The sequence below is a fragment of the Nannizzia gypsea genome, genomic scaffold (genome assembly GCF_000150975.2).
Source record: "Nannizzia gypsea CBS 118893 supercont1.3 genomic scaffold, whole genome shotgun sequence".
NCBI classification, from domain to species: domain Eukaryota; kingdom Fungi; phylum Ascomycota; class Eurotiomycetes; order Onygenales; family Arthrodermataceae; genus Nannizzia; species Nannizzia gypsea.
Genome location: NW_003345199.1, coordinates 247115 through 266453, shown reverse-complemented (window position 1 = coordinate 266453; position 19339 = coordinate 247115). Strand labels below are relative to the sequence as shown.

Here is a 19339-nt window from a genome sequence, read left to right as displayed (position 1 = left end):
TGTTGCAAATTAACACGCCCCTTTCCTCCAAAGCTACTTGAGTTCTTCGCTTCAATAGTTACTCTAACTGTCAAGCTAAGCGGAGAAACACCTGACAAATTTTCACTGGTATTTCCCTTGTACAACGACATCTGTTGTATCTTGTGAAACGTGCATAGGCCCGATCAGCAAAGCTTAGTTAATTCTTAGATTGATGCAACAGTGGCTACTCTGAAGAAAATTATGCCGCTAAAGAAAAAAGTAACGTCTCACTCTCCTGGCAATTTAATATCGGCCCACCCCTTCTTCCCATCCTTACTGTTCTCAGGGATGGCCTTCCAAGTATCCATGTCAAGCCAGCCTATTCTCGCTCTATCACCAAACCCTCCCACCCAGAATGCCTTTTCAACAACCAACCGTGCCCAGTAGCCACTATGTGGAGATTTGGGAGACCCCGGAAGCCAGTACTTTGCGTCTGAATGGTGTTGTAGGAAGCATTGTTCAACTGCTTGCCGATCCCCTTTCGATAGCGAATCGAGTGGAATCTCTTCGATACGGCCGATCAGTGAAAGACGAGGAAGTCCAGCTGGCACACGATCTAGAGGGTCTCCTCCTTTCGGAGGAATACGGGAATGTTGCCACCAGTCCACTGACAGAGAAACCTTAGACCCGGCCTTTGCGTTTCTAAACGTTGTACCAACATTCAAGGCAAGTAAAAGAGGGTTTCCTCGCCCAAGAATGTTCCTTAGGGCAACGTTGTTATCATGGGCAGAGCAGTCGGCGATATAGTCGGGTAGACCAATAGGCGTTCCCTCAAGAGTACTGTCTCTATAGCCTTTTGGATAGACGGTAGAAAGAACAGCGGTGGAGGAAACAGCAAGCAGGCGTCGTGCTAGGAGATGGGTCGTGGGCCAGTCTGGGAAGGTTTTATCAGAAATGGGGCTATCGTTGTCTTCATATACCTCGTTGTCGCCTGCCCAACGAGGAGGAGCAAAGGGCGGGGAGTAGAAGGTATCTCCATCGAAGTAGCCAACGCGTGTTTGTTCTGGAGCTCTGATATCGTTCTGTGAAGCGGATCTGATGTCAATAGGTGAGGATGATCCCAGGGAGCTTAAAAGAAAGGGTACGGCAAGGAACGACCGCATCTTGCCGGCGAGGTGTAAGGTCGTAAACAAAGCTTGGTCTGTAAATATCAGAGTGAACTAGTAGAAGAAAGGAGTGGTATAAATGAGAGAGAGCAGGGATTCGATTTATAGCAAAGATATGTTTCTTGGGTTGTTGTTTGCTTGTTCCACTTGTGTGTTTGCTAGCCGGACAGAAACGGACGAGCAAGAGAAAGAAGTGACGTTGAAGAGTCCCTAGTATTTAAGTACCGAGACGGGGGATCCCGGTGCTTATCAGATCAAGATAAGGTTTAAGAGTAGGATCAGATAAGATCACGCCACATGACATTTACTGCCAAGAAAGGCCAAGCCCTTCCAAGCCTCGGCTTCTTTTTCTTCCTTTAAACGATGACAGCAACAACAACAACAAATTAGCAACGGGGAGACAGTCAAACATGAATAGAAAAGACACCCCATTTACCAGCGACGATGGACGCACTGTGCCGGAATATAACTACGGACGGTCGATCGCTTACACATTTGCGACTGGAGGCAAGACGTTGGGCCAAAATGGCGGGGGCGATTTAATAATTTCTTGACCTCGACGAAGAGGGTTTCTTATTTGCTGGCCACTGGTGCAGATGACCTTCGGCGGGACATTAACCAACGTTTGGGCATACTTTCAGGAGCATCACCAGGTTATATTTCAACCACGGCCCGCATATGAAAGGTTTGTCAGTGGCGACAGGTAGTCCGTTTCATAAGCGAGAGCTCTGCCATCGCCCCAGCTTCCCGCTCAGCGCCAAAGCAACCGCTACAGTAGAAGAAACAACCACGAAGATGGTAACGGCATAGATACCAACACAGGCCGCCGTCCCAAAGCAGGTCATATCCGTCATATTGCCATCCCAGCTGCGTCCTTCTTCGCTCTGGCGAGCCCGAGCCGTATTTGCTGAAAAAACTCGATATTGGGGCTTTAAATGCCATACTTAGCCGTACTAAGGTACTGGGGATTCTGATCTAATCTAACAAAAGCCGATTCTTCGGGGAGCTGGTTTTGGTAATGACCAGGTGTGGAGTACAGGGACGCAGGTGCTTTGATATGCCTATGTCTGCGGAAGTGATTTTGAGCGCGGTGGACACACATGGGGGATATTGGTGGCCGAATCAAGACAATGCACGCCGGTGAGTATTTTCGGAAGTAAGTCTATCTTTTATATAGCAGAAGCAAAAGGGAAATCTGTGAACTTCTACTCACTCTCTAGCAAATGCCTAACTTACCTCTACAAAGAGAATGAACTTGGGTAATTCTTGAGAGTTACTCCCAAGTCACATAAGATTGCTTTTTCTCACTAAATCTATCACTGCTTGAGGGTTGTATAACAGATGGATGTATAGGGGATCCGTATCTTCTCAGATCTAATAATCGGAGTTAGCTAAAAGATACACATTATCTAGGTATTATTCTATACTGTGTAAATGTATCGACTACCTGGCGAACGATCCTGATTAACGGAGTCTGGTAGTTCTCTGGCCTAAGGGCTTTGGTATGTATCCATGGTTCGTTCGCTCTATCGGATTTTAAGTTTTGTGCCTGGCGCTCGAGTTTGATGCGAAAGAAGGTCCAAACCTCGACATTTAATCGCAACACCGAGACTGCGATTCAATACGGATAACGAACATCGTCTATCAGGGTCGCAAGTCAATATACATTGTTATCCTAATAACATATCGCTTTACCGCCATGTCTGCTTCCTTTATTGGCGCTCGCGGTGAGTCCTGATTGCCCCAGGCGGACGGCGCGTAGTCTGTTAGTGAAGGCGTAAGGGGAATCAAGTGCTAACAGCCGACCGATGAAGCGTTCAACCATGAACAGCACTCTGATACAGAGGAGGAGTATGATAGACTGCGAGGATTAGCTAGACACGAGGCCGAACTCCGCGGTTCTTGCTTTGACCGGGTACGAACATCCTCCCTCCAGCGCATCGACATTATCCACAAACCACCCTGCTAACCGCTTCTATGATCTGTATAGTCCCGCCAGGCGTACGAGAACGGCGATGGCCAACGGGCTAAAGAGCTATCCGAGGAGGGCAAGGAGCATGGCCGGAAGATGGAACAGTACAACAAACAAGCCTCGGAGTTCATCTTCAGAGAGAACAACGCCGAGGGTCGTGTTGCTGCGGACACCATCGATTTGCACGGCCAATTCGTCGAGGAAGCAGAAGATATTCTGGAAGAGCGCATTAAATATGCAAGACAGCATGGACAGGATCACCTTCATGTGTACGTTGGGATTCACGAACCCTCTCCCCCCCTAGACCTATGCTAGGACTGACATGACGTTGTAAAATAGGATCGTCGGCAAGGGAAACCACTCCGTGAACCACGTCCAGAAGATCAAACCTCGCGTCGAACAAGTCTGCCGTGATCTTGGCCTCCAGTATGCCACTGAAGAGAATGCGGGGCGGATATATGTTAACCTCACTGGAGGGCCTGCCAACATGCCACCCCATTCATCACATCCTAACCAGGGCCACAACCAACCTCATCACGGTCAACCTCAGCATGGACAGCCTCAGCATGGACAGCCACACTACGGCCAGCAGCATCACGGCCAGCCACATGGTCAACCCCAGCACCAACCTGGCCATCAAGAGGAAACTCCTGCCGAGAAAATTGCTCGAAAGGCCCTGCCAATTATCCTCAGAAAATTGGAGAAAGCTTGCTGTATTGTCATGTAGACGGTTATGGATAGATTTTGTTTATTAGACTTTGGATTTTGGATTTTGGATATATGATTGTTATGATTTCTTTCTTCATGTTTCAATTTTGATGGAATAATGTTGTGTTGCGCTTTGTAAATGCAACCAACTACTGGTATATAATTATTCACCAGGTTGGTTGGGTGTGGATTGGATCGCTTTTAACACCTTCTTTTACATATTTGCAAATCCCGAGACCCTGGCTTAGCGCGCTTAGAAGTTATAATTAAACTTATGAGCTATTTGTAAATATTGGCCCTGAAAGTACAGCGGACGGGCTCCCCAGCCACGGCTAGGACATCTAGATACATAAATTTCACCACAGATTAGGAGAATCATTATAAAAAATTACCATTAAATCATTATAACCAACTTAGATAGCCTAGCTGTCGGAATATGCTCATTTATCTCCGTGGTCCATCAGGACTGGATCAATGATTCGATTAAGAATAGCGCGCACCAAGCTGCCACTTGCAGCCTCTGCATTTGCTTCTCCCTGACCGGGTATCAGTGAAAAGGTACGTTCTAGCTCATCGATGAGGACAAAAGCCTTGTCACGGAGCTCGACTGCCACTTTGCGGGTATACTCGAAGCTCCCGGTGTTCTCCATGTATTTCACAGCGTACTGCTTGACCTCGTTATCATTGGTCTTTTGCTTGAGAATGTTGATAAGTTGGCGGTTTTCAGGTTGCGATCGAATGCTATGAATGACGGGGAAAGAAAACTTTCCCTCCGTCAAATCTTCGCAAAGGCCTTTGTTCTTGCTATAGGTTGGGTTGGAAAGGTTGAGATAGTCATCGCAGACCTGAAACATCAGCCCCATCAGGTCAACAAGGGGAACACAATCTCTTCATGACGTTGTTAGCAATCGAAGGTGTGAATAGGCAAGCAGAGGAGGGGTAGTAAAGTATTGATAACCTACATAGGAACGCTGCTTTCCGCTTGCATGAGCTTGATAGCCAGTCTGAACAGACCGCCGGTCTTGTTGCCGACCATTTCCAGGTAGTCTTCTTCAGTGGGACAGGTCAGGGTGTCTCTCCAGTAGAGGTCCAAGCCTTGGCCACGGTGCAAATTCATAAGCTCATTGACGAAGATATTGATAGCTTCAGGGTTTTTCAGCTTCTGAATCTCCTCCAAGGCCAGGAAATACACATAGTTAGCAGAGTTAATAGTCTGCGGAATGCCAAAGATGTTATGTGCGACTGGAGCTCCTCTGCGAAGGTGGGAAGAGTCCTCCACGTCATCAATACTGGGAGTGGTACGTTAGCGAAAAGTACTCTCTGCTGCTCTCCTATTTCCTAACTGCCCGCCATCAGATAACTCATAACTTACAGTAACGAAGCGGTGTGAAGCATCACCACGACTTTGGTAATGACCGTAAGGCTTTCCTCTGGGACCTGCAGCCATCGATTATACGCAGCGATCAGTTGTCCTCGGATATCCTTACCGGGCTGGTTGACCATATAGCTGTACGGCCCCAGCACGATATTCTCCTTTGTTTCTGTCCACATGGCTTCGGCAGGCTTTCCTCGCTGGTATCTGGTTGGCCCAGGACAAGACTTTCTAGCAGAAGAGGCAAGCCACTCTTCTTCAGCGACGGGCTTGGTGACACCTGTTGAACTTGTGCGCGGGGGTATAAGATTGGGAGCTACCCTATTTGACATGATATTGTCTTGAAAAATAGCATCAGCGGGAAAGTGTGGTATATATATGTGTGTGTCTATAAATCTTCAGCTGATCAGGCAGCCCCGTTAACTAACTAGTTAAGATCGCTCTTCAGTGGATATCTCGCTGCCTGTTGGACTAGTCGGGCCGAAGTTGGGGGCTGAAGGCAACAGCTAGGCTAGCCTTTTGATAATATAGTTAAATATCCCAAAAATGCGCGAGAGACTGTGATTAGTTATCTGAAGAGTTCGAATCTTATTTCTCACACCGACTTATCCCGCCGTTGCGAAAAGAAACCTGTGTTATCCAGGGATAAAACTAAAAACCGTTGAAGTTGTTCGCTCTCCTAATTGTCTGTTCCCAAGGTTGTTGTGTTGGTAGTTATGTCATGATGCGTTTGGTTGGATGACTGACCAATAGAAGCGAGGGAAAAGAAGTTAAGAACCTGACCAATGAATAATCATTATATATAGCATAACTTTATTAATAATCATGATGAGTAAGCTTGGCGAAACTCGCAGTTTTTCGACGGAGGAAAAAGTTTTCTATAAAAAGCGAAAAAAAGGGGGAAGACGACACTGCCTTAATCTATACAGTAACCTGCAGGCTGTGCCGCCAATATATAATATATTACCAAGACCACTTGATGCTATTCGCTAGCCACGGCTGTTGTGCTCATAGCACGACCAATTTTCGGGGTCGGCAAGCGCCTGCTGTGCGAATTCCCTGAGGCGTTGTATTTCTTCCTTATTTGGCCGCTGCGACGGTAGGTCTTGGGCAGCCTAAAATCTAGCACCATTTTATCCGATAGATTTGTTTTCCTCAGCTCTCTCGCAGTATTTTTGAGGAGTTCTGCACCCTCCTGCGTTTGACTATTTTCTAGGTAGGCTCTGGCAAGAAGATATTGGAAATATAACCGATCGAGACTGTCTTTTGGCCAAGTTTCCAAGAGCCGCACAACATCCTCAAGGAGGGGGATAGCCTCCTTTAGTTGGTTGTTGATGATATAAGCGCAAGAAAGGCTGGCTTGTAGTACCAGTAGGTCTGGGCATCCTTTGGCTGATGTTCTCCCTCGCACCTCGGATCCTTGCTTATAAAATGAAATTGCTCTGTCGGCTTGCCCATCAGTCAAATAAGATGCGGCAAGTTCGTGTAGCGATGAGAGGGAGTTCCAGCTAGTTCCACCAAGTCCTTTCTCTGTTTCTACCAGGCCCTCCATTATCTGCTTTGTTTTTCTCGCCTGGCCGCTTTTTCGGTAGGCTGTGGTAAGGTTGAACCGAGAGGTATGTCGCTTGGGGTGGCCAATAGTCCTAAAATCGAGTACCCCTTTGCAATGCTCTACCGACTCGTTATATTTCCCCAAACTCTGCTGGATTTCTGTAGCAAGGGTGTCGAGAGGTATTGGGATCCTCCAAGTACTCTTAGGCTGAAGTTTCAGCCGCTTAAATAACGTGGTTACCAATTGATTGGCTGCAGTGTGCATGTCTTGCTCCTGCATTAGCCAACAACACCTAAAAAGAAATTGGCACATCTTCCAAGTTTCCGTCAAGTTAGGTGGAAAATCAAAGAGGTTGGACAAAGATAACTCGTGCTGAGGGAAATATACTTCCTCCTCGTTGTCAAGGAATGACTGCAGGTGGAGCGATAAGAGGGGATAGTATGGCCGCCATTCTGGGTCTGGATAGCATGACAGTGCCACTGTACATCCAGCAGATATCCATGACTCGTTGCGCTGTTTGTCGGTCTGACGGAGATAGGCCCATTTGTGTACAATAGGGTGTAACGAAATATCTGGGTGGCCGAGCTCTTCTCCCTCTTGAATCAAAGCTAAGCTTTTAAGCAGGTTCAAGGCATTTCGTAGGCGCCACCAGGATGGCTCCCACGTACTTTCCTGCCACTGGATAAAGGACGGAAGCCGCAAAGCATGCCATGATGTAAGTTGAGCAATGTTGGCGGGATCGCTGAGTGGCTTTTGAGCACGCTGAGCGCCCCTCCAAGCGTCTCTGAATAGCTCTAGAGGCACACTACCATGATGTAGCATTGCAAGAATATGTAGCATGTTCAGGGCATCTAGGCTTTCCTCCTTCCCCGAGGATACTAAGTCCTGAATAGAGGTTTCAAAGGTAGCAAAAATATTGCAGTACCGAGATTGTGCTTGAGTTAGAGCAAAATTCAGTACTTGCTTTGGCTCTTTCTCATACATCGCAGGGTATTCTTCAATGGAGCAAAATTTTTTGATATATCCACCTGCCTGTAAGAGCGCCAGAGTATGGGAGCCAAGGGTGGATACTATGCGCATGGCAGGTTCTTCGTATCCAGCTGACAGCTCTAATCCGGCTGCTCTCAGCAAAAGCTCTACGCAGTCACTGCTCCCTAGACTCCCCAGTGTTAGAGATCCCACAGTATTCAATTGACCACAATCATCATTACGAGATGTAAGAAGAAGGGCACCTCGCAATCCAGATGGGATGTAACGGCCGTAATCCATGGTAACATCGTCGGCATTATCCAATATCAGCAACCAGTCATCCTTTGCATTGGCGAGCAACCGTCTAGTACCGTCAATGGTTTTGGTAGAGGACCCGAGTGTCTCCGCAATGGTATTGAACCCGGCTTCTGCAGTTTCATTGTTGCATACGTCAACCCAGAAGACGCCCCAGAACCTAGAGAGGTTAGCACTTATTCCCTAAATAGTAATAGTTTTCATGCTAGCTGGGGGGTCTGTATACTTTTCTCTCATCTCTTGGGCAACCTTCAGGCAGATTTCGCTTTTTCCAACCCCACCCATGCCGGTGATAACGAACCGTCTCTGGGTTTGGTTGATTTCCCCTAAGGTTATAGCCCTTTTTATTTGGTTTATAATCTCACGGCGGCCGGTGAAGAGCGTATTACTGGAACGCTCTACACACCAATGTTCATTCCTAGTATGCACTTGAAAGCCCAGGGAATCATTAGTTGTTCATTGAAATGGGAATTTTGGCACATCCAGGGTAAATTATACCTGCATGGGTTTCAAGGCGGCTGGTTATTCCTTGTACTTGTACTTGTATTTTCGGTTAGTATAGCATTTGAAAAAAGGGGAATTGAGTTCTGCTTACAGCCACTGTATACTCCATTTGTTCCACTATCGTCTGCATGGGTTATTAGTTAGAGCGCTAAACCATGGGCTAGGAAAAGTTCTCAATATACGCACTCTCTTTCAGCTGCATACTCAGAACACAGTCCCGAACTTGGGATATGCGAGCCCTATGATTAAGATAATTGTCTGTAGCCGATAGAATCATGCCTATCTTGGCATATTCATGCAGACGAACATTCTGCAGCCCCTGCTCCACGTTAAAGCGGAAATAGCGTTTGGTATCGTAATGTCCCCTCCAGCGATCAATGAATTTTGCTTCTTTGTTCTCTGTGTCAGTAACAAGCTGTGCAAGAGACTTCCCTATAGTCTTTAGAAAATTCTTCTCAAAAGGTCTCATTCCAGGATTTCCAGTGCCTATTGAGATGAAACACTTCACTAGTGGTGACAAATCGGCGGTATCATTGCACCAGATATTAGATGCTTCAGCTTCTACTTCGCTTGCCGGGTTATTTGCTCCGAAGGCTCCATCGGCAAAGGTTCTGCCGCCAATGGTGACTGGTTTGAAGAATGTTGTTGCGGCAGAAGTTGCGAGAGCCGCCTGGCATATCGTTGCGGGGACATTTGATTGATCAAGGAGCTTATAACTCCGAAGTCGAGTGACTGTCTTCGAGTTGCAATCAGTGGCGCATACGAAACTAAGATAGTTAGAGTAAAAATTCCATTTTATTGGGGGATGTGGAGTCACGTACACATGGCATCCTCGCTTCTCACCATTGTTAAGTAACTCATCCTCAGAAATCCCTTTGCTGGACATTACCTTCTTGATTATCTTCTCCAACTTATCTGAGTCAAATCGCGGCCGAATCTTGCTATTGATTTTCATAGGAATTAAATGTTTCTTTTGACCAAATACTTCGCGGGAAAGTGTACCATATACATCGATACATTCATCCACATCCATTTCGAGCCGCCCAAGCATAATTGCAATAATCCTATAGTATCAGATTAGTTTCAAGTCCTGACAAGGAAGAGAGAAGCCACACTACCCGCCAGTACTCGTTCCACCAATCATATCAAACACTTCACACGGTTTCAGTTTGTGTGAATCACCCCTTTCAGCATTCAAGCGATCCATGATTGCCTTTAGGATATAAAGCGACGATAATCCACGAACTCCTCCGCCGTCAAAGGATAGGAGACGTAGACCTTCGCGATCAAGCGGGTTCGAAGTTGTGGCATGGCTGGAGTGAATTTCCGATGCCATATTGAGCCCCAGGCGCTATCGGTTTGATACAAGTCACCTCAAACGCAACAAAAAGCGTTGCCGTTATTTTTACATTCATTGCTATCGCGTGGTCACTGCCGTCTATTAAAATGCAGGGGGCCATTGTAATGACTTATCGCTGGGAACGGCCGTGCGTGGACAGCGGGCGCTTAGAGAGTGATTTGAATTTTGGGGAGCGCGGCCGGCCCCACCCTTATCCGAAGCGCCCAGTTTAACTTTAAGATGCTATTATTAGCCACGCGCGACCATATTTAATAGACGTGTCAAGACTGTTGATTTTGAGATATTATTATCCTTCACGCAGGTTATACCAGCCTGCATGATCACCACACCAATTTGCAGACTTGATAGCACTACTCATGATCGAAACATGAGCGTCACGAATAACTCGAAAGTTGTGGTGCTCCAAGTTGGTGAGCGAAAATTTCACACCACTGTTGAAACCTTGACAGAGAGAAGCGACTATTTCAAGGCTTACTTCTCGGGAAAATGGACAATACCAACAATGGAAGATGGATCCATTTTTATCGATGCCGATAGCACGGCGTTTGAACATGTCCTTCGGTATCTTCGACGTGGTGTTTTCCCTTTGGCATATGACACAGCAAAAGGACACGACTACCACCTATACACCAGTATCCTCCAGGAAGCTACATACTTCCAGTGCCACCATCTAGTGACTTGGCTCCAGGACCAATGTTATCATAAATGTGTGACCTGGTATGCCTCCGCAGAGGTAGCTGGGGAGGGAGAGGCAACTGCGACAGGAGCTGGCAATGTGAGGGATATGCGCCTTCTGCAAGCTGGCACCAAAGAAACTAAGACATACATCTGCCCACGTGAAATAGATGTGCACCGAGGAGACCCAGCGAAGTGTGGACGCCAGTGTCATAATGCGCAAATCGGTAACCCCATCAACTATGATATTGAACGCCTACCATTATGGCGCAAAGTGAAAACAGAGCAAAATTTCCACAGCGAATGGATGACAGACGACGGGTAAGTTAGGCCCTATGGCCCTAGTTATGTTCAAGCTGAAGCTAACAGCCCACCCGCAGAGCTGCCTTCATTGAATATGTACGCAGTAAGGAAATTCTTGGACCTCTTTGACACCGCGCAGCAGACGGCGAACGACACCTGCATCCAGATTAGGAGGAACTGCGGCACAAGAGCAGAATCAGAAGCAACACTGGGTTTAATTTCCTAACATGTCGGAGGAGTTTGATGGAAATAGTGGGATATTAAGGATAACTAGATGTGATGTAACAGGGTTGAAGGAAAAGGCAGCGGGAAATTGACAAGAACACATTCTTAAAGATTGCCGCAAAAGCTCTAAACTCGTAGGCCTCATAGTTGAATGGGGTGTTGGATATAGAAACTTGAAGTGAGCTTAGTGTTAAACTTGTCATTAGAGCCTGTTCGAGGAGATAATAATAGGCGGGTATCATAATTTTGTAAGAGGATTGCAGGGAGGCAATGTGGCTGCATCGTGATGTTCCCTGAAGGAAGCTAATATTTCAGGTGGGGTGCTACGGGGTTGCGGAAAATTTTCCACAACAGTCCCTGAGAAATACCCAGTAATTGAACAGCCGAATATTTGTCAAAGTCGCACTTATCCTTGTGGGTATCCTTTCAATGCAGAAAACATAGAAATAAGACAAGAGTCCTATTCTCCTTTCCAGGCTCCAAACCGGCGGATAATGATATCACTAACTTCTCCGCATGGTATTGATGAACAGTTTAGGGAAAATAAACTGTTGATGGACAGAACCATTCTATATACTGGTGCTTTTGGGGCGTTGTGCAAGGGCGTCGTAAAGAAGCAGACTCGATAACCCCTCAAGCTATACAGCCTATTCCTCGCGGTCTGTAATAGGAAAAAAGGGGATGTGTTCACGTTGCGTCAATTGATCAGCTCACAAACAAAAGTAAGCCATACGGAATACCTAGATATGAGCATGAAGAGCCGGGATGACGGTCTGCTAGCTAAAGCTATGCAGCATAGCCTCTCAAAACATGCTCGTATCATAGTCATATAAATACAACATACGCTGTATTCACATCCCAGAATGGTATATTTCGAACTGCCGATAAACCGGCTCAGGATTTATTGCGGACAAATATGGAGTCGATTGCCTGCTGAACTGATCCAAAGGATGCATTTTCACGGGTATACACCGGTAGAGACCGTAGTAGGTCGAAAGACGTAGAATGGCATGGAGCGTGGGCGAGCTTGAAGCACGTTGAGGTCGAGAAAGGGCAGGCGGAGCTGGTGTGAGAAGTGGAAGAGGCGCCCTGGTGCCATTATGGCGAGGAAGTGAGGCAATACAAGTATCGCCGATCAGAGCACATGGCTAAGAGAGACGCTGGGGACTAAATGTAATGTGTTAGTGACGTTTTGTTTTGACGAAGTTGTTGGACTCGAGCTGGGATGAAAAGGCAAGACGTCGAAGTTGGCTCGAGTGTGCTTAGTCAGCTACCCGAGGCCGCGCCAAAGCGTCTCACCATACAAAAGCCCGTTGGTGTAGCACTCACGTATGAAAATTATATATAATGCACGGTAGGAGAAGGAAGGAAGAACGGATGGATAACATGCGCTATTTACTGTAATTAACAGACAGACCAAGCTCCCTCTTGCATCGCAACCACTTCACTGGGATGGATAAGAAACATTAAGGCTGAACATCACCCTAGATCAGCCCAAGCCAGCGACGCCTCCGTGAGAATGGGAAAGAGAAAAAAGAGAAAATTCATTAGAGAACACAAAATGATGTAAAAAGGGGGTTGGAGAAAAGGAAAGAAGAAGTAAGAGAAAACATATGGACAAGGCCTGGTAACCTAATCTGCTCCGTAGTGCTCCGTGTGTCCCATGCGGTTCCAACAACCTATGGAACGTTTTTTTCCCTTGAACCCTTGGAATAGAAAGAGTGAGCACCCCATAATAAAGCATGTATGCAGGTTGGCAGATAGACAAGTGAGGCAACCGCCCATTTTTTGTGGAATGCAAGGTTTGGCCTGGTGTGGCCGTGGGCGAAAGAAGTGGTAAGAAAGAGATAATGAGCCGTGTACGCCATGTAAGAAAGCCAGAGCACGAAAGCAGCAGAGGAAAGAGAGGAAGGTGAAAGGGGGGGACAAATTGAGACTGTGTACTGTGACTACTGTCTGTGACTTCGACTGCGTAAAAGGAAAGACCACGGGCGAAGAGCTAGAAGCAAGCAGGAACGTTGAGAAAGTAGGCAGACAGGAACAGTCAGTGTGAAGAGGTATCATGACGTCGTGGCAGCAGTTTAAATGTTATGAGACTCGTCGACTGGAAGTTTGCCCAGGCTCTTTTCATCGTCATAGTCGTCGAAGTTGAGACCGGCATCACGGCAACGCTGGATCCATTTGGAAGCGATGTCACTACGGAGGTTGACCTCGTTCTTGAGCTTGGCATTCTGAGCACTGATCTCGGTGATGGCTTGGTTTGTGGTCATGTTGGTAGTGTCGAATCGAGCAGCCATTTCCTTGGAGTCTTCCTGGAGCTTGGCGATGTACTGGATGGCGCGCTGGAGAATCGAGCCCTTGGCCTTCTCGCAGCCAGGAACCATTTTGGCGATCTCGTTGATGCCTTCGTTGATAGTCTCACGGCGACGGCGCTCGACTGAATGCATGTTAGTCATGTACCAACCCGTGAAAGCGAAGAGAATAAAATAAAGGGAAAAAAGGAACGCACCTTCTTTGTGGTTGTTCTTGCGAACCTGGTGCCACTCGGCGGATCCGACAGTAGGCTTGGGACTGATCTGCTGGGCAGCCTGTGCCTGGGCTTCGCGAGCAGCATACACGGCAGCAGCAGTAGAGGTGTGGCCCTGGACGGGCCCCATGGAAACCTGGCCGACATCCTGACCGAAGGAGAGGTTGTTTCCGAGACCATTGTTGTCGAAGGACGGCTCCGGAGGCGGGTACTTGGACTCGGGCTGGTGGGCAGCAAGTGCTGCTTTGGCGGTCATGGCATTGTCATCAGAGACGCCATTCTGGTTGCCCACGGCCTGGAGAAGCTGCTGATCGATATGGCTCAGGTCAGTGGTGTTGCTGGGCATGCCGTGAGCATCGTAGCCGTAGTTTTCGGTGGCCTGGATGTTGACATCGAAATTATTCGGGCCACCATGTGCAGAGCGAAGACGCTGGACGTCGCCAGTATCCATGACTTCTCGCTTGCGTTTACCAGAGGAGACGTTGGGGTCGGTAGAGCCGTGTTCCATAGTGTTCATAGCAGGCTCTGACATCTTGTTTGTCTCACTTCTTTTTTACTTCTAGTGGAAATGAAGTTTCTAGTCGCGTCAAGTCCATGTTAGTGAAGTCCACACAGATAAACTGGAGACAACAAGCTATTCCTGTAATGTATTCACAGGTGTTCCCAAGAGAGATAGATATAAAGATGGGGGATAATAACACTTTGTCGCGTCGGGAGGATAAGTTTGTCGCAGGCAAACCAGCGACCACAGCACGCAATGCAGAAGAAACAAGAGTAGACAAGATTATTTTCAGTCAATAAGAACGCGATAGAACAGACAAATATCCTATAGGAAGAGAATATCGCGCTGGGACGCGACTCTAGAGCAAAGAATAACAAGACAAATACAGTGCAGAGCGGGGTTTAGGCGATGGCTGTTCAGAGGAAGAGAAAGAGAAGAAACGCGATAGGGAAAAAATAACAGCAAGGAGAGCAAGAGACAGGAGAATGAGGACAGATTAATGCAACGAAAGCTGTAAACGAAGCTCGCGATAACCAGCGATGAAGCAGAAGAAGAAGAGGAAAAGAAGAAGCAGAAGAAGCAGAAGATGATGATGAAATGGCCTTGCATACCTTGATGATCTATCAGGTGACGAGAAGTCACCTGTTCGAGGGCTTGCGATATATAGATCGCGACGAGGCCGGGTGCAGCAAGGGGACGGGAGGCCAGAGAGACCGGCCTGGCGGATGTCTGGATAGAGAGACGCAGCTGGACGATGAGCAGAAGCCGTCGACGGAGTTGGGAAGAGACGAAGCTGAAAAGGCGATGCCAGAATTGCAGATATAGCGAGAGAGCGAGAAGAAGCGGAAGACGAAGAGAGCGAGAGAGAGAGAGCGAAGGGAAAACTCACGTGGCGAGGCTAGGGCACGCTGCACACGCCACTTGCGCACTTTTGGACAGGACAGGACAGGCAGAAGTGATAGGTGATGGTGATGATGGTGATGAAGATGAAGATGAAGATGATGAAGGTTATGCAGAGATGACTTCCTGCATCTGCTGTCAGACTGAGGCCGCAGACGTGGTCTGGAGTCTCGTTAGAGTGTTGGCTGGTGAAGTAGAAAGCCGAGTAGCTACTGGTCGAGGATGGTGATGCTCGACTAGTTATCCTCCTTTGCCTCCGTTTCCTCGTCCTTGCTGCCCTTCTTGTCTCTGCCCCTTCTGCCTCTCTTCGGCCTCGCTGCCTCTTCGCTACTTACTCGTCCTCTCACTCACTCTCACTCCTCACTCTCTCTTCTCATCCATATCTGATCTCCTATCGCCGGTCATGTGCCCCGGTCCCGTGCCTTGCTCGCTGCTGACGAATCAGGCTCCACGGCCCTGCTTTCGCTTCCCATTGGCTGGCCCATCTGCCCTTCGGTCTGCCCATTGTCCATAGGGTGGTGTGCACGGGAGATGGCTTCGACGGGCCATAAGTTTGTTATCTGCCCTCCCCCTTCCACACATCCCACCAGGGATCAAGGACCAAGGGCCATGGGTCTTTGCCGACGGGCGCTGGACGAGTCGATAGGACAGAAGGCTGCAGGAGTGTTTGCGCATGGTCCTCTTGCCGCAGAACCTTGTTTGGTTCTCGAAGGGACTGAGCCTCCCACCATACATACATAGTAAGTTCGTCAGGAATAGTTATGCTCGCAAAAGGAAAGGCCAGACACAGGAAATCAAGGCCTTTGCTGAGACACGATGGCCTAAACTGGTCCGTTTGTTTGCTGTTGTCGTCAACAATAAGCTTAGCTCAGGCTGGCAGACTGGCAACCTAGTTATTCTCAGCTGCAACGGTCGCCGTACATCGTTCATATCTGTCCTGCTCTTTCCCGTAAGACATCCAAAGGCTATTGATCCGCCTCAGATCTCCCCATGGATCATGGCTTTTGTTTTTTTTTGGCCTTTTTCTTTTTACCCTGCATGGATGGGTACGGGGAAGATAGAGGATGGATGCCCTTATCATTCCCGCTGCCATTCAGGTGACTCCTCCGATCCGGTCCAGGAAGAAACTCCGGTTTTCTCGAATAGGAGGGAGGAGGGAAGCTGTGTTTATGGCCGCGTATTCGGACAGCAAAACCCCCCGTCAACTGGTAACCCAGAGAGGGTGAGACGAGACGAAGAGCCATCTCCCTCCATCGCCTCACATCCATCACCTGCTCATGACAGGGTACCCACTGGTATGGTTGGTAGCGCGAGTTTGCGGTCATCCTTTAACTTACCCGCAAGATGTTTGCTTTTTCCCTCTTCCTTCTCCCAGAAATGATGGACTCAAACCACAAACCGCTGCCCCTTGTACAAGGAAACAGAAAAAATGTGTGCATTATGAGAGAAGGGCATGTTCTCTCTTCTTCTTGTCTTGCGGGCTGCTTGTTCCTTTTGACCGGTCGAATAGCTGGCTAGACGGCCGGGCAGGTGTTGTCATTTCCCCCCGTCACCGTACCACAAGCCACTAACCATCGACATTCCAGCAGCCTCTTAGCTACCACCGGCCACTTAATACATGTGGTAGAAAGTTGACGCCGGCTAACTAAAAGTTGCTTTTTTGGTTTGTCACTATTATAATTTACATCGATCAATGAGTTCTCGGACAGCCAATTGTAGTAATAATGATGCCGGAGACGAGGCCAACTTACTTGTTTGACTACCTAGTTATTATCATCTTCACCACCGGCGACCTCAATTCGGGGTCTGCTATCTTTGCTGTTCTGCGCTTTTGACTGGGTCTTCTCTCTCCTCCTCTCCACATCCCATCCCACGGTCAACTCCTTACCCTGCATGAACAGCCCGGGGGATATGACTCGGGAGGTTCAGAGAAGACGAAGAAGAAGAAAAAGAGATGAAGTTGTTTTTACGTGCGAGGTTGAAGCCCTAACCGGAACTGTCACGCCTCAGTCACATGGGCTCACATGGGCTCAGGTGATATCAAAAATGGCCCCCGAGAGAACAGACGAAGCGCTCGAAAAACTCTCGAAGATCAAGGCAACAAGGAGGGTGGATTTTGCCCAACCTGACACATTAACCACTCTTTGGGCGGTTGTGTCTAAAATGTGATGTGGATGGGGCAAAGCTGGTTGTGGTGGTTGTGTCTAAATAGCTATACGTCTCTCTCTCACCGTCTCAAATCATCTCCTACAACACAAACAGGTTATATCATATCTTTACAGATCCGACCATTCTAGGCGTTGAGTCAGTGTCGACAAGGCAGATTCCCTCTTCCGCTGCCCCAAGCATATCCCATATCAGAATCTCGACACTATCTTCATCCTCACATCCCACTTTGCGTGGACACCGTCGGATGCCGACCACACAACTCGACCCAGCATACCTCGCAGTATCCTTGCCTTCCTGTCCCTCTTCTTCCCCGGCCCGGTTGGCAAACACAATGATGACCTGCGGCTCAGCCACTTCGCCAGGTGAGCCCTCCACACCCTCTTCGTCGGGCAAGAAAAGGGGCGCAAACCGGGATATCCAGTATTGGAATGTATCCATGTCAGGCTTGTCGCTCATCGTAGATAGCTCTTCGGAGCCCAATAGCGTCAGCCATGCCATAGATACAACCACCAACTTTGCTCCGCTTGTTCGAGCATGGGTTGCAAATTCACAGGCACTGTAGGACGCGATGAACTTATACGGGTTGATGTCCATACATATTCCTACCGTGGTGGGTATCTCGTTCTTTCGGGAGGAATTAGAACAGATGGAACCACCGTCATCTTTGGGTATCTTTTGTTGTAACGTAGTAGTAGACAAGGGCATTGAGAAGAACCCGCTTTCATGCGATTCTCCTTCGTGAGCCCACGGATCATCGGTGTAATAAAGATGGTGTTTTCTATAGTTTACCAACGTCTCACCAGATTCTTTGACCACAATAAGCGAGTTGAATCTGCGTTCGCCTTGCACATCTTCTTCCCCTGTTTTAGCTTGTATAGATAGGTTATCTTGCAGCACAGAAGGACAGATCTCGGGGTATCCCACGGCTACAACGGAACCTAACTTCTGCGCAACAGTGCGTGCCCAGTGAGCCGATGGCCCGGCCTCTGACGGTTCAAGATACGGTCGTACAGCCTTCAGGGATGGAAAGTTATATCCTATGGATAGAGCATGAGTAAAGTCATTTGATACGTACGTGAAAACGGAGTATGGCATCCATGTTCACAGGCTACGGCGTGTACCACTCACCACTGAACGCCATCTCTGGTAAAACTAGTAGGTCGAGGCTTTTCCTCTTGCCTTTACCTTGGAGCATTGTATCTAGCTTTCCAACCAGTGCATCAGCTTTTCGGATATTTCCCTCGACATCCGCCAGTCGGGAGCGTAACTGTAAGGTCGCGATCCTCATCGTTATAGAACGGTAGTAAAAAGTAAAGATTGGAATTATTTGAGCCACTCCTCGAACAAGAAGTATAGAGAAGAGTGCCCTGATCAATACCAAACGGTAACTCTATACGTCAATGCTTTCTAAAGACTCCTGTGTCTGTAAAGATGACAGTTAGTGTTGGAGCCACAGTTCGACCCCTAGCGTAACTAGTTATCGGATAAGCAATACGCCGTCGCCGTCATCCTCGAGGTGCCTTTCAGTTATTAACTGGGTGCCTAGCTAACCTCCTTCCTCTGTAGTTAAATAAGCATCACTGGTTAGCCAATGAGCACCTAACTACCTGTGCGCAGCCTCGAGATGGTCCAATTGACCTAGCGTGCAAGTAGTGTATATCTACGTATTCTCAGTTCTACACGCACAAAGATCAGTATGGCTGTAGTTAGAATGCAGGTCCAACAAGTAGTTATACCTTGGTAGAATCCATCTTGATTAATAGATTTCTTCAACCAGAAAATTGACGGTTCGAAATATGAATACTGACGCCTTCCTATAGTTAAAGTCGAACCCGAAGTAATTAGAGATAAGCCTGCTCGTGTTAAAGCGGAAGGCGATGCTAGATCAACCGCGACCCAGAACTAGTAACCACAATCTTGGTATCTTACTGAATACTTCCTTCCTTAAGAGCACCATGTATTATAATGGCAGGAGCACTGTGAGAAGCTTGTAAATAAACAAAGCTATCTCTTATTTTTCGTAGTCTTCTTCTTTTCTGAATCTTTTCTCCTGCTCTGTAATATTAACAAATTCATATAACAAGATTCGTGGTCGAAATAATCTATACTGTTGTCCATGTCCTCGACTATCATCACTCAATATTGGTCATCATTCAAGG

The 19339-nt window shown here is 47.7% G+C and overlaps 8 protein-coding genes across 8 annotated transcripts; 3 read left to right on the top strand and 5 right to left on the bottom strand.

The window, feature by feature from the left end:
* Nucleotides 1-248: 248 nt before the first annotated feature.
* On the bottom strand, nucleotides 249-1124 carry MGYG_03523 (hypothetical protein; the record flags this gene model as incomplete). Its single annotated transcript, XM_003173301.1, has 1 exon — nucleotides 249-1124. One exon carries the CDS (start codon nucleotides 1122-1124, stop codon nucleotides 249-251), a length of 876 nt encoding a protein of 291 aa, XP_003173349.1.
* A 1702-nt stretch (nucleotides 1125-2826) lies between these two features.
* Nucleotides 2827-3826, top strand: MGYG_03522 (smr domain-containing protein; the record flags this gene model as incomplete). The annotated part of the gene is made up of 4 exons (XM_003173300.1): nucleotides 2827-2854; nucleotides 2942-3042; nucleotides 3118-3368; nucleotides 3439-3826. The coding sequence occupies 4 exons, from the start codon at nucleotides 2827-2829 to the stop codon at nucleotides 3824-3826; spliced, it is 768 nt and encodes a 255-aa protein (XP_003173348.1).
* Nucleotides 3827-4247: 421 nt separating this feature from the next.
* MGYG_03521 (geranylgeranyl pyrophosphate synthetase) lies at nucleotides 4248-5511 on the bottom strand (the record flags this gene model as incomplete). The annotated part of the gene is made up of 3 exons (XM_003173299.1): nucleotides 4248-4695; nucleotides 4770-5096; nucleotides 5180-5511. 3 exons carry the CDS (start codon nucleotides 5509-5511, stop codon nucleotides 4248-4250), a joined length of 1107 nt encoding a protein of 368 aa, XP_003173347.1.
* A 650-nt stretch (nucleotides 5512-6161) lies between these two features.
* Nucleotides 6162-9855, bottom strand: MGYG_03520 (protein kinase subdomain-containing protein; the record flags this gene model as incomplete). Its single annotated transcript, XM_003173298.1, has 6 exons — nucleotides 6162-8175; nucleotides 8242-8443; nucleotides 8551-8636; nucleotides 8702-9286; nucleotides 9341-9583; nucleotides 9638-9855. The coding sequence occupies 6 exons, from the start codon at nucleotides 9853-9855 to the stop codon at nucleotides 6162-6164; spliced, it is 3348 nt and encodes a 1115-aa protein (XP_003173346.1).
* Nucleotides 9856-10246: 391 nt separating this feature from the next.
* MGYG_03519 (hypothetical protein) lies at nucleotides 10247-10986 on the top strand (the record flags this gene model as incomplete). The annotated part of the gene is made up of 2 exons (XM_003173297.1): nucleotides 10247-10875; nucleotides 10935-10986. The coding sequence occupies 2 exons, from the start codon at nucleotides 10247-10249 to the stop codon at nucleotides 10984-10986; spliced, it is 681 nt and encodes a 226-aa protein (XP_003173345.1).
* Nucleotides 10987-13163: 2177 nt separating this feature from the next.
* Nucleotides 13164-14141, bottom strand: MGYG_03518 (PENR2 protein; the record flags this gene model as incomplete). Its single annotated transcript, XM_003173296.1, has 2 exons — nucleotides 13164-13519; nucleotides 13592-14141. The coding sequence occupies 2 exons, from the start codon at nucleotides 14139-14141 to the stop codon at nucleotides 13164-13166; spliced, it is 906 nt and encodes a 301-aa protein (XP_003173344.1).
* Nucleotides 14142-14708: 567 nt separating this feature from the next.
* Nucleotides 14709-15240, top strand: MGYG_03517 (hypothetical protein; the record flags this gene model as incomplete). The annotated part of the gene is made up of 2 exons (XM_003173295.1): nucleotides 14709-14887; nucleotides 14937-15240. The coding sequence occupies 2 exons, from the start codon at nucleotides 14709-14711 to the stop codon at nucleotides 15238-15240; spliced, it is 483 nt and encodes a 160-aa protein (XP_003173343.1).
* Nucleotides 15241-17279: 2039 nt separating this feature from the next.
* Nucleotides 17280-18468, bottom strand: MGYG_03516 (N-terminal amidase; the record flags this gene model as incomplete). Its single annotated transcript, XM_003173294.1, has 2 exons — nucleotides 17280-18217; nucleotides 18309-18468. 2 exons carry the CDS (start codon nucleotides 18466-18468, stop codon nucleotides 17280-17282), a joined length of 1098 nt encoding a protein of 365 aa, XP_003173342.1.
* Nucleotides 18469-19339: the final 871 nt, after the last annotated feature.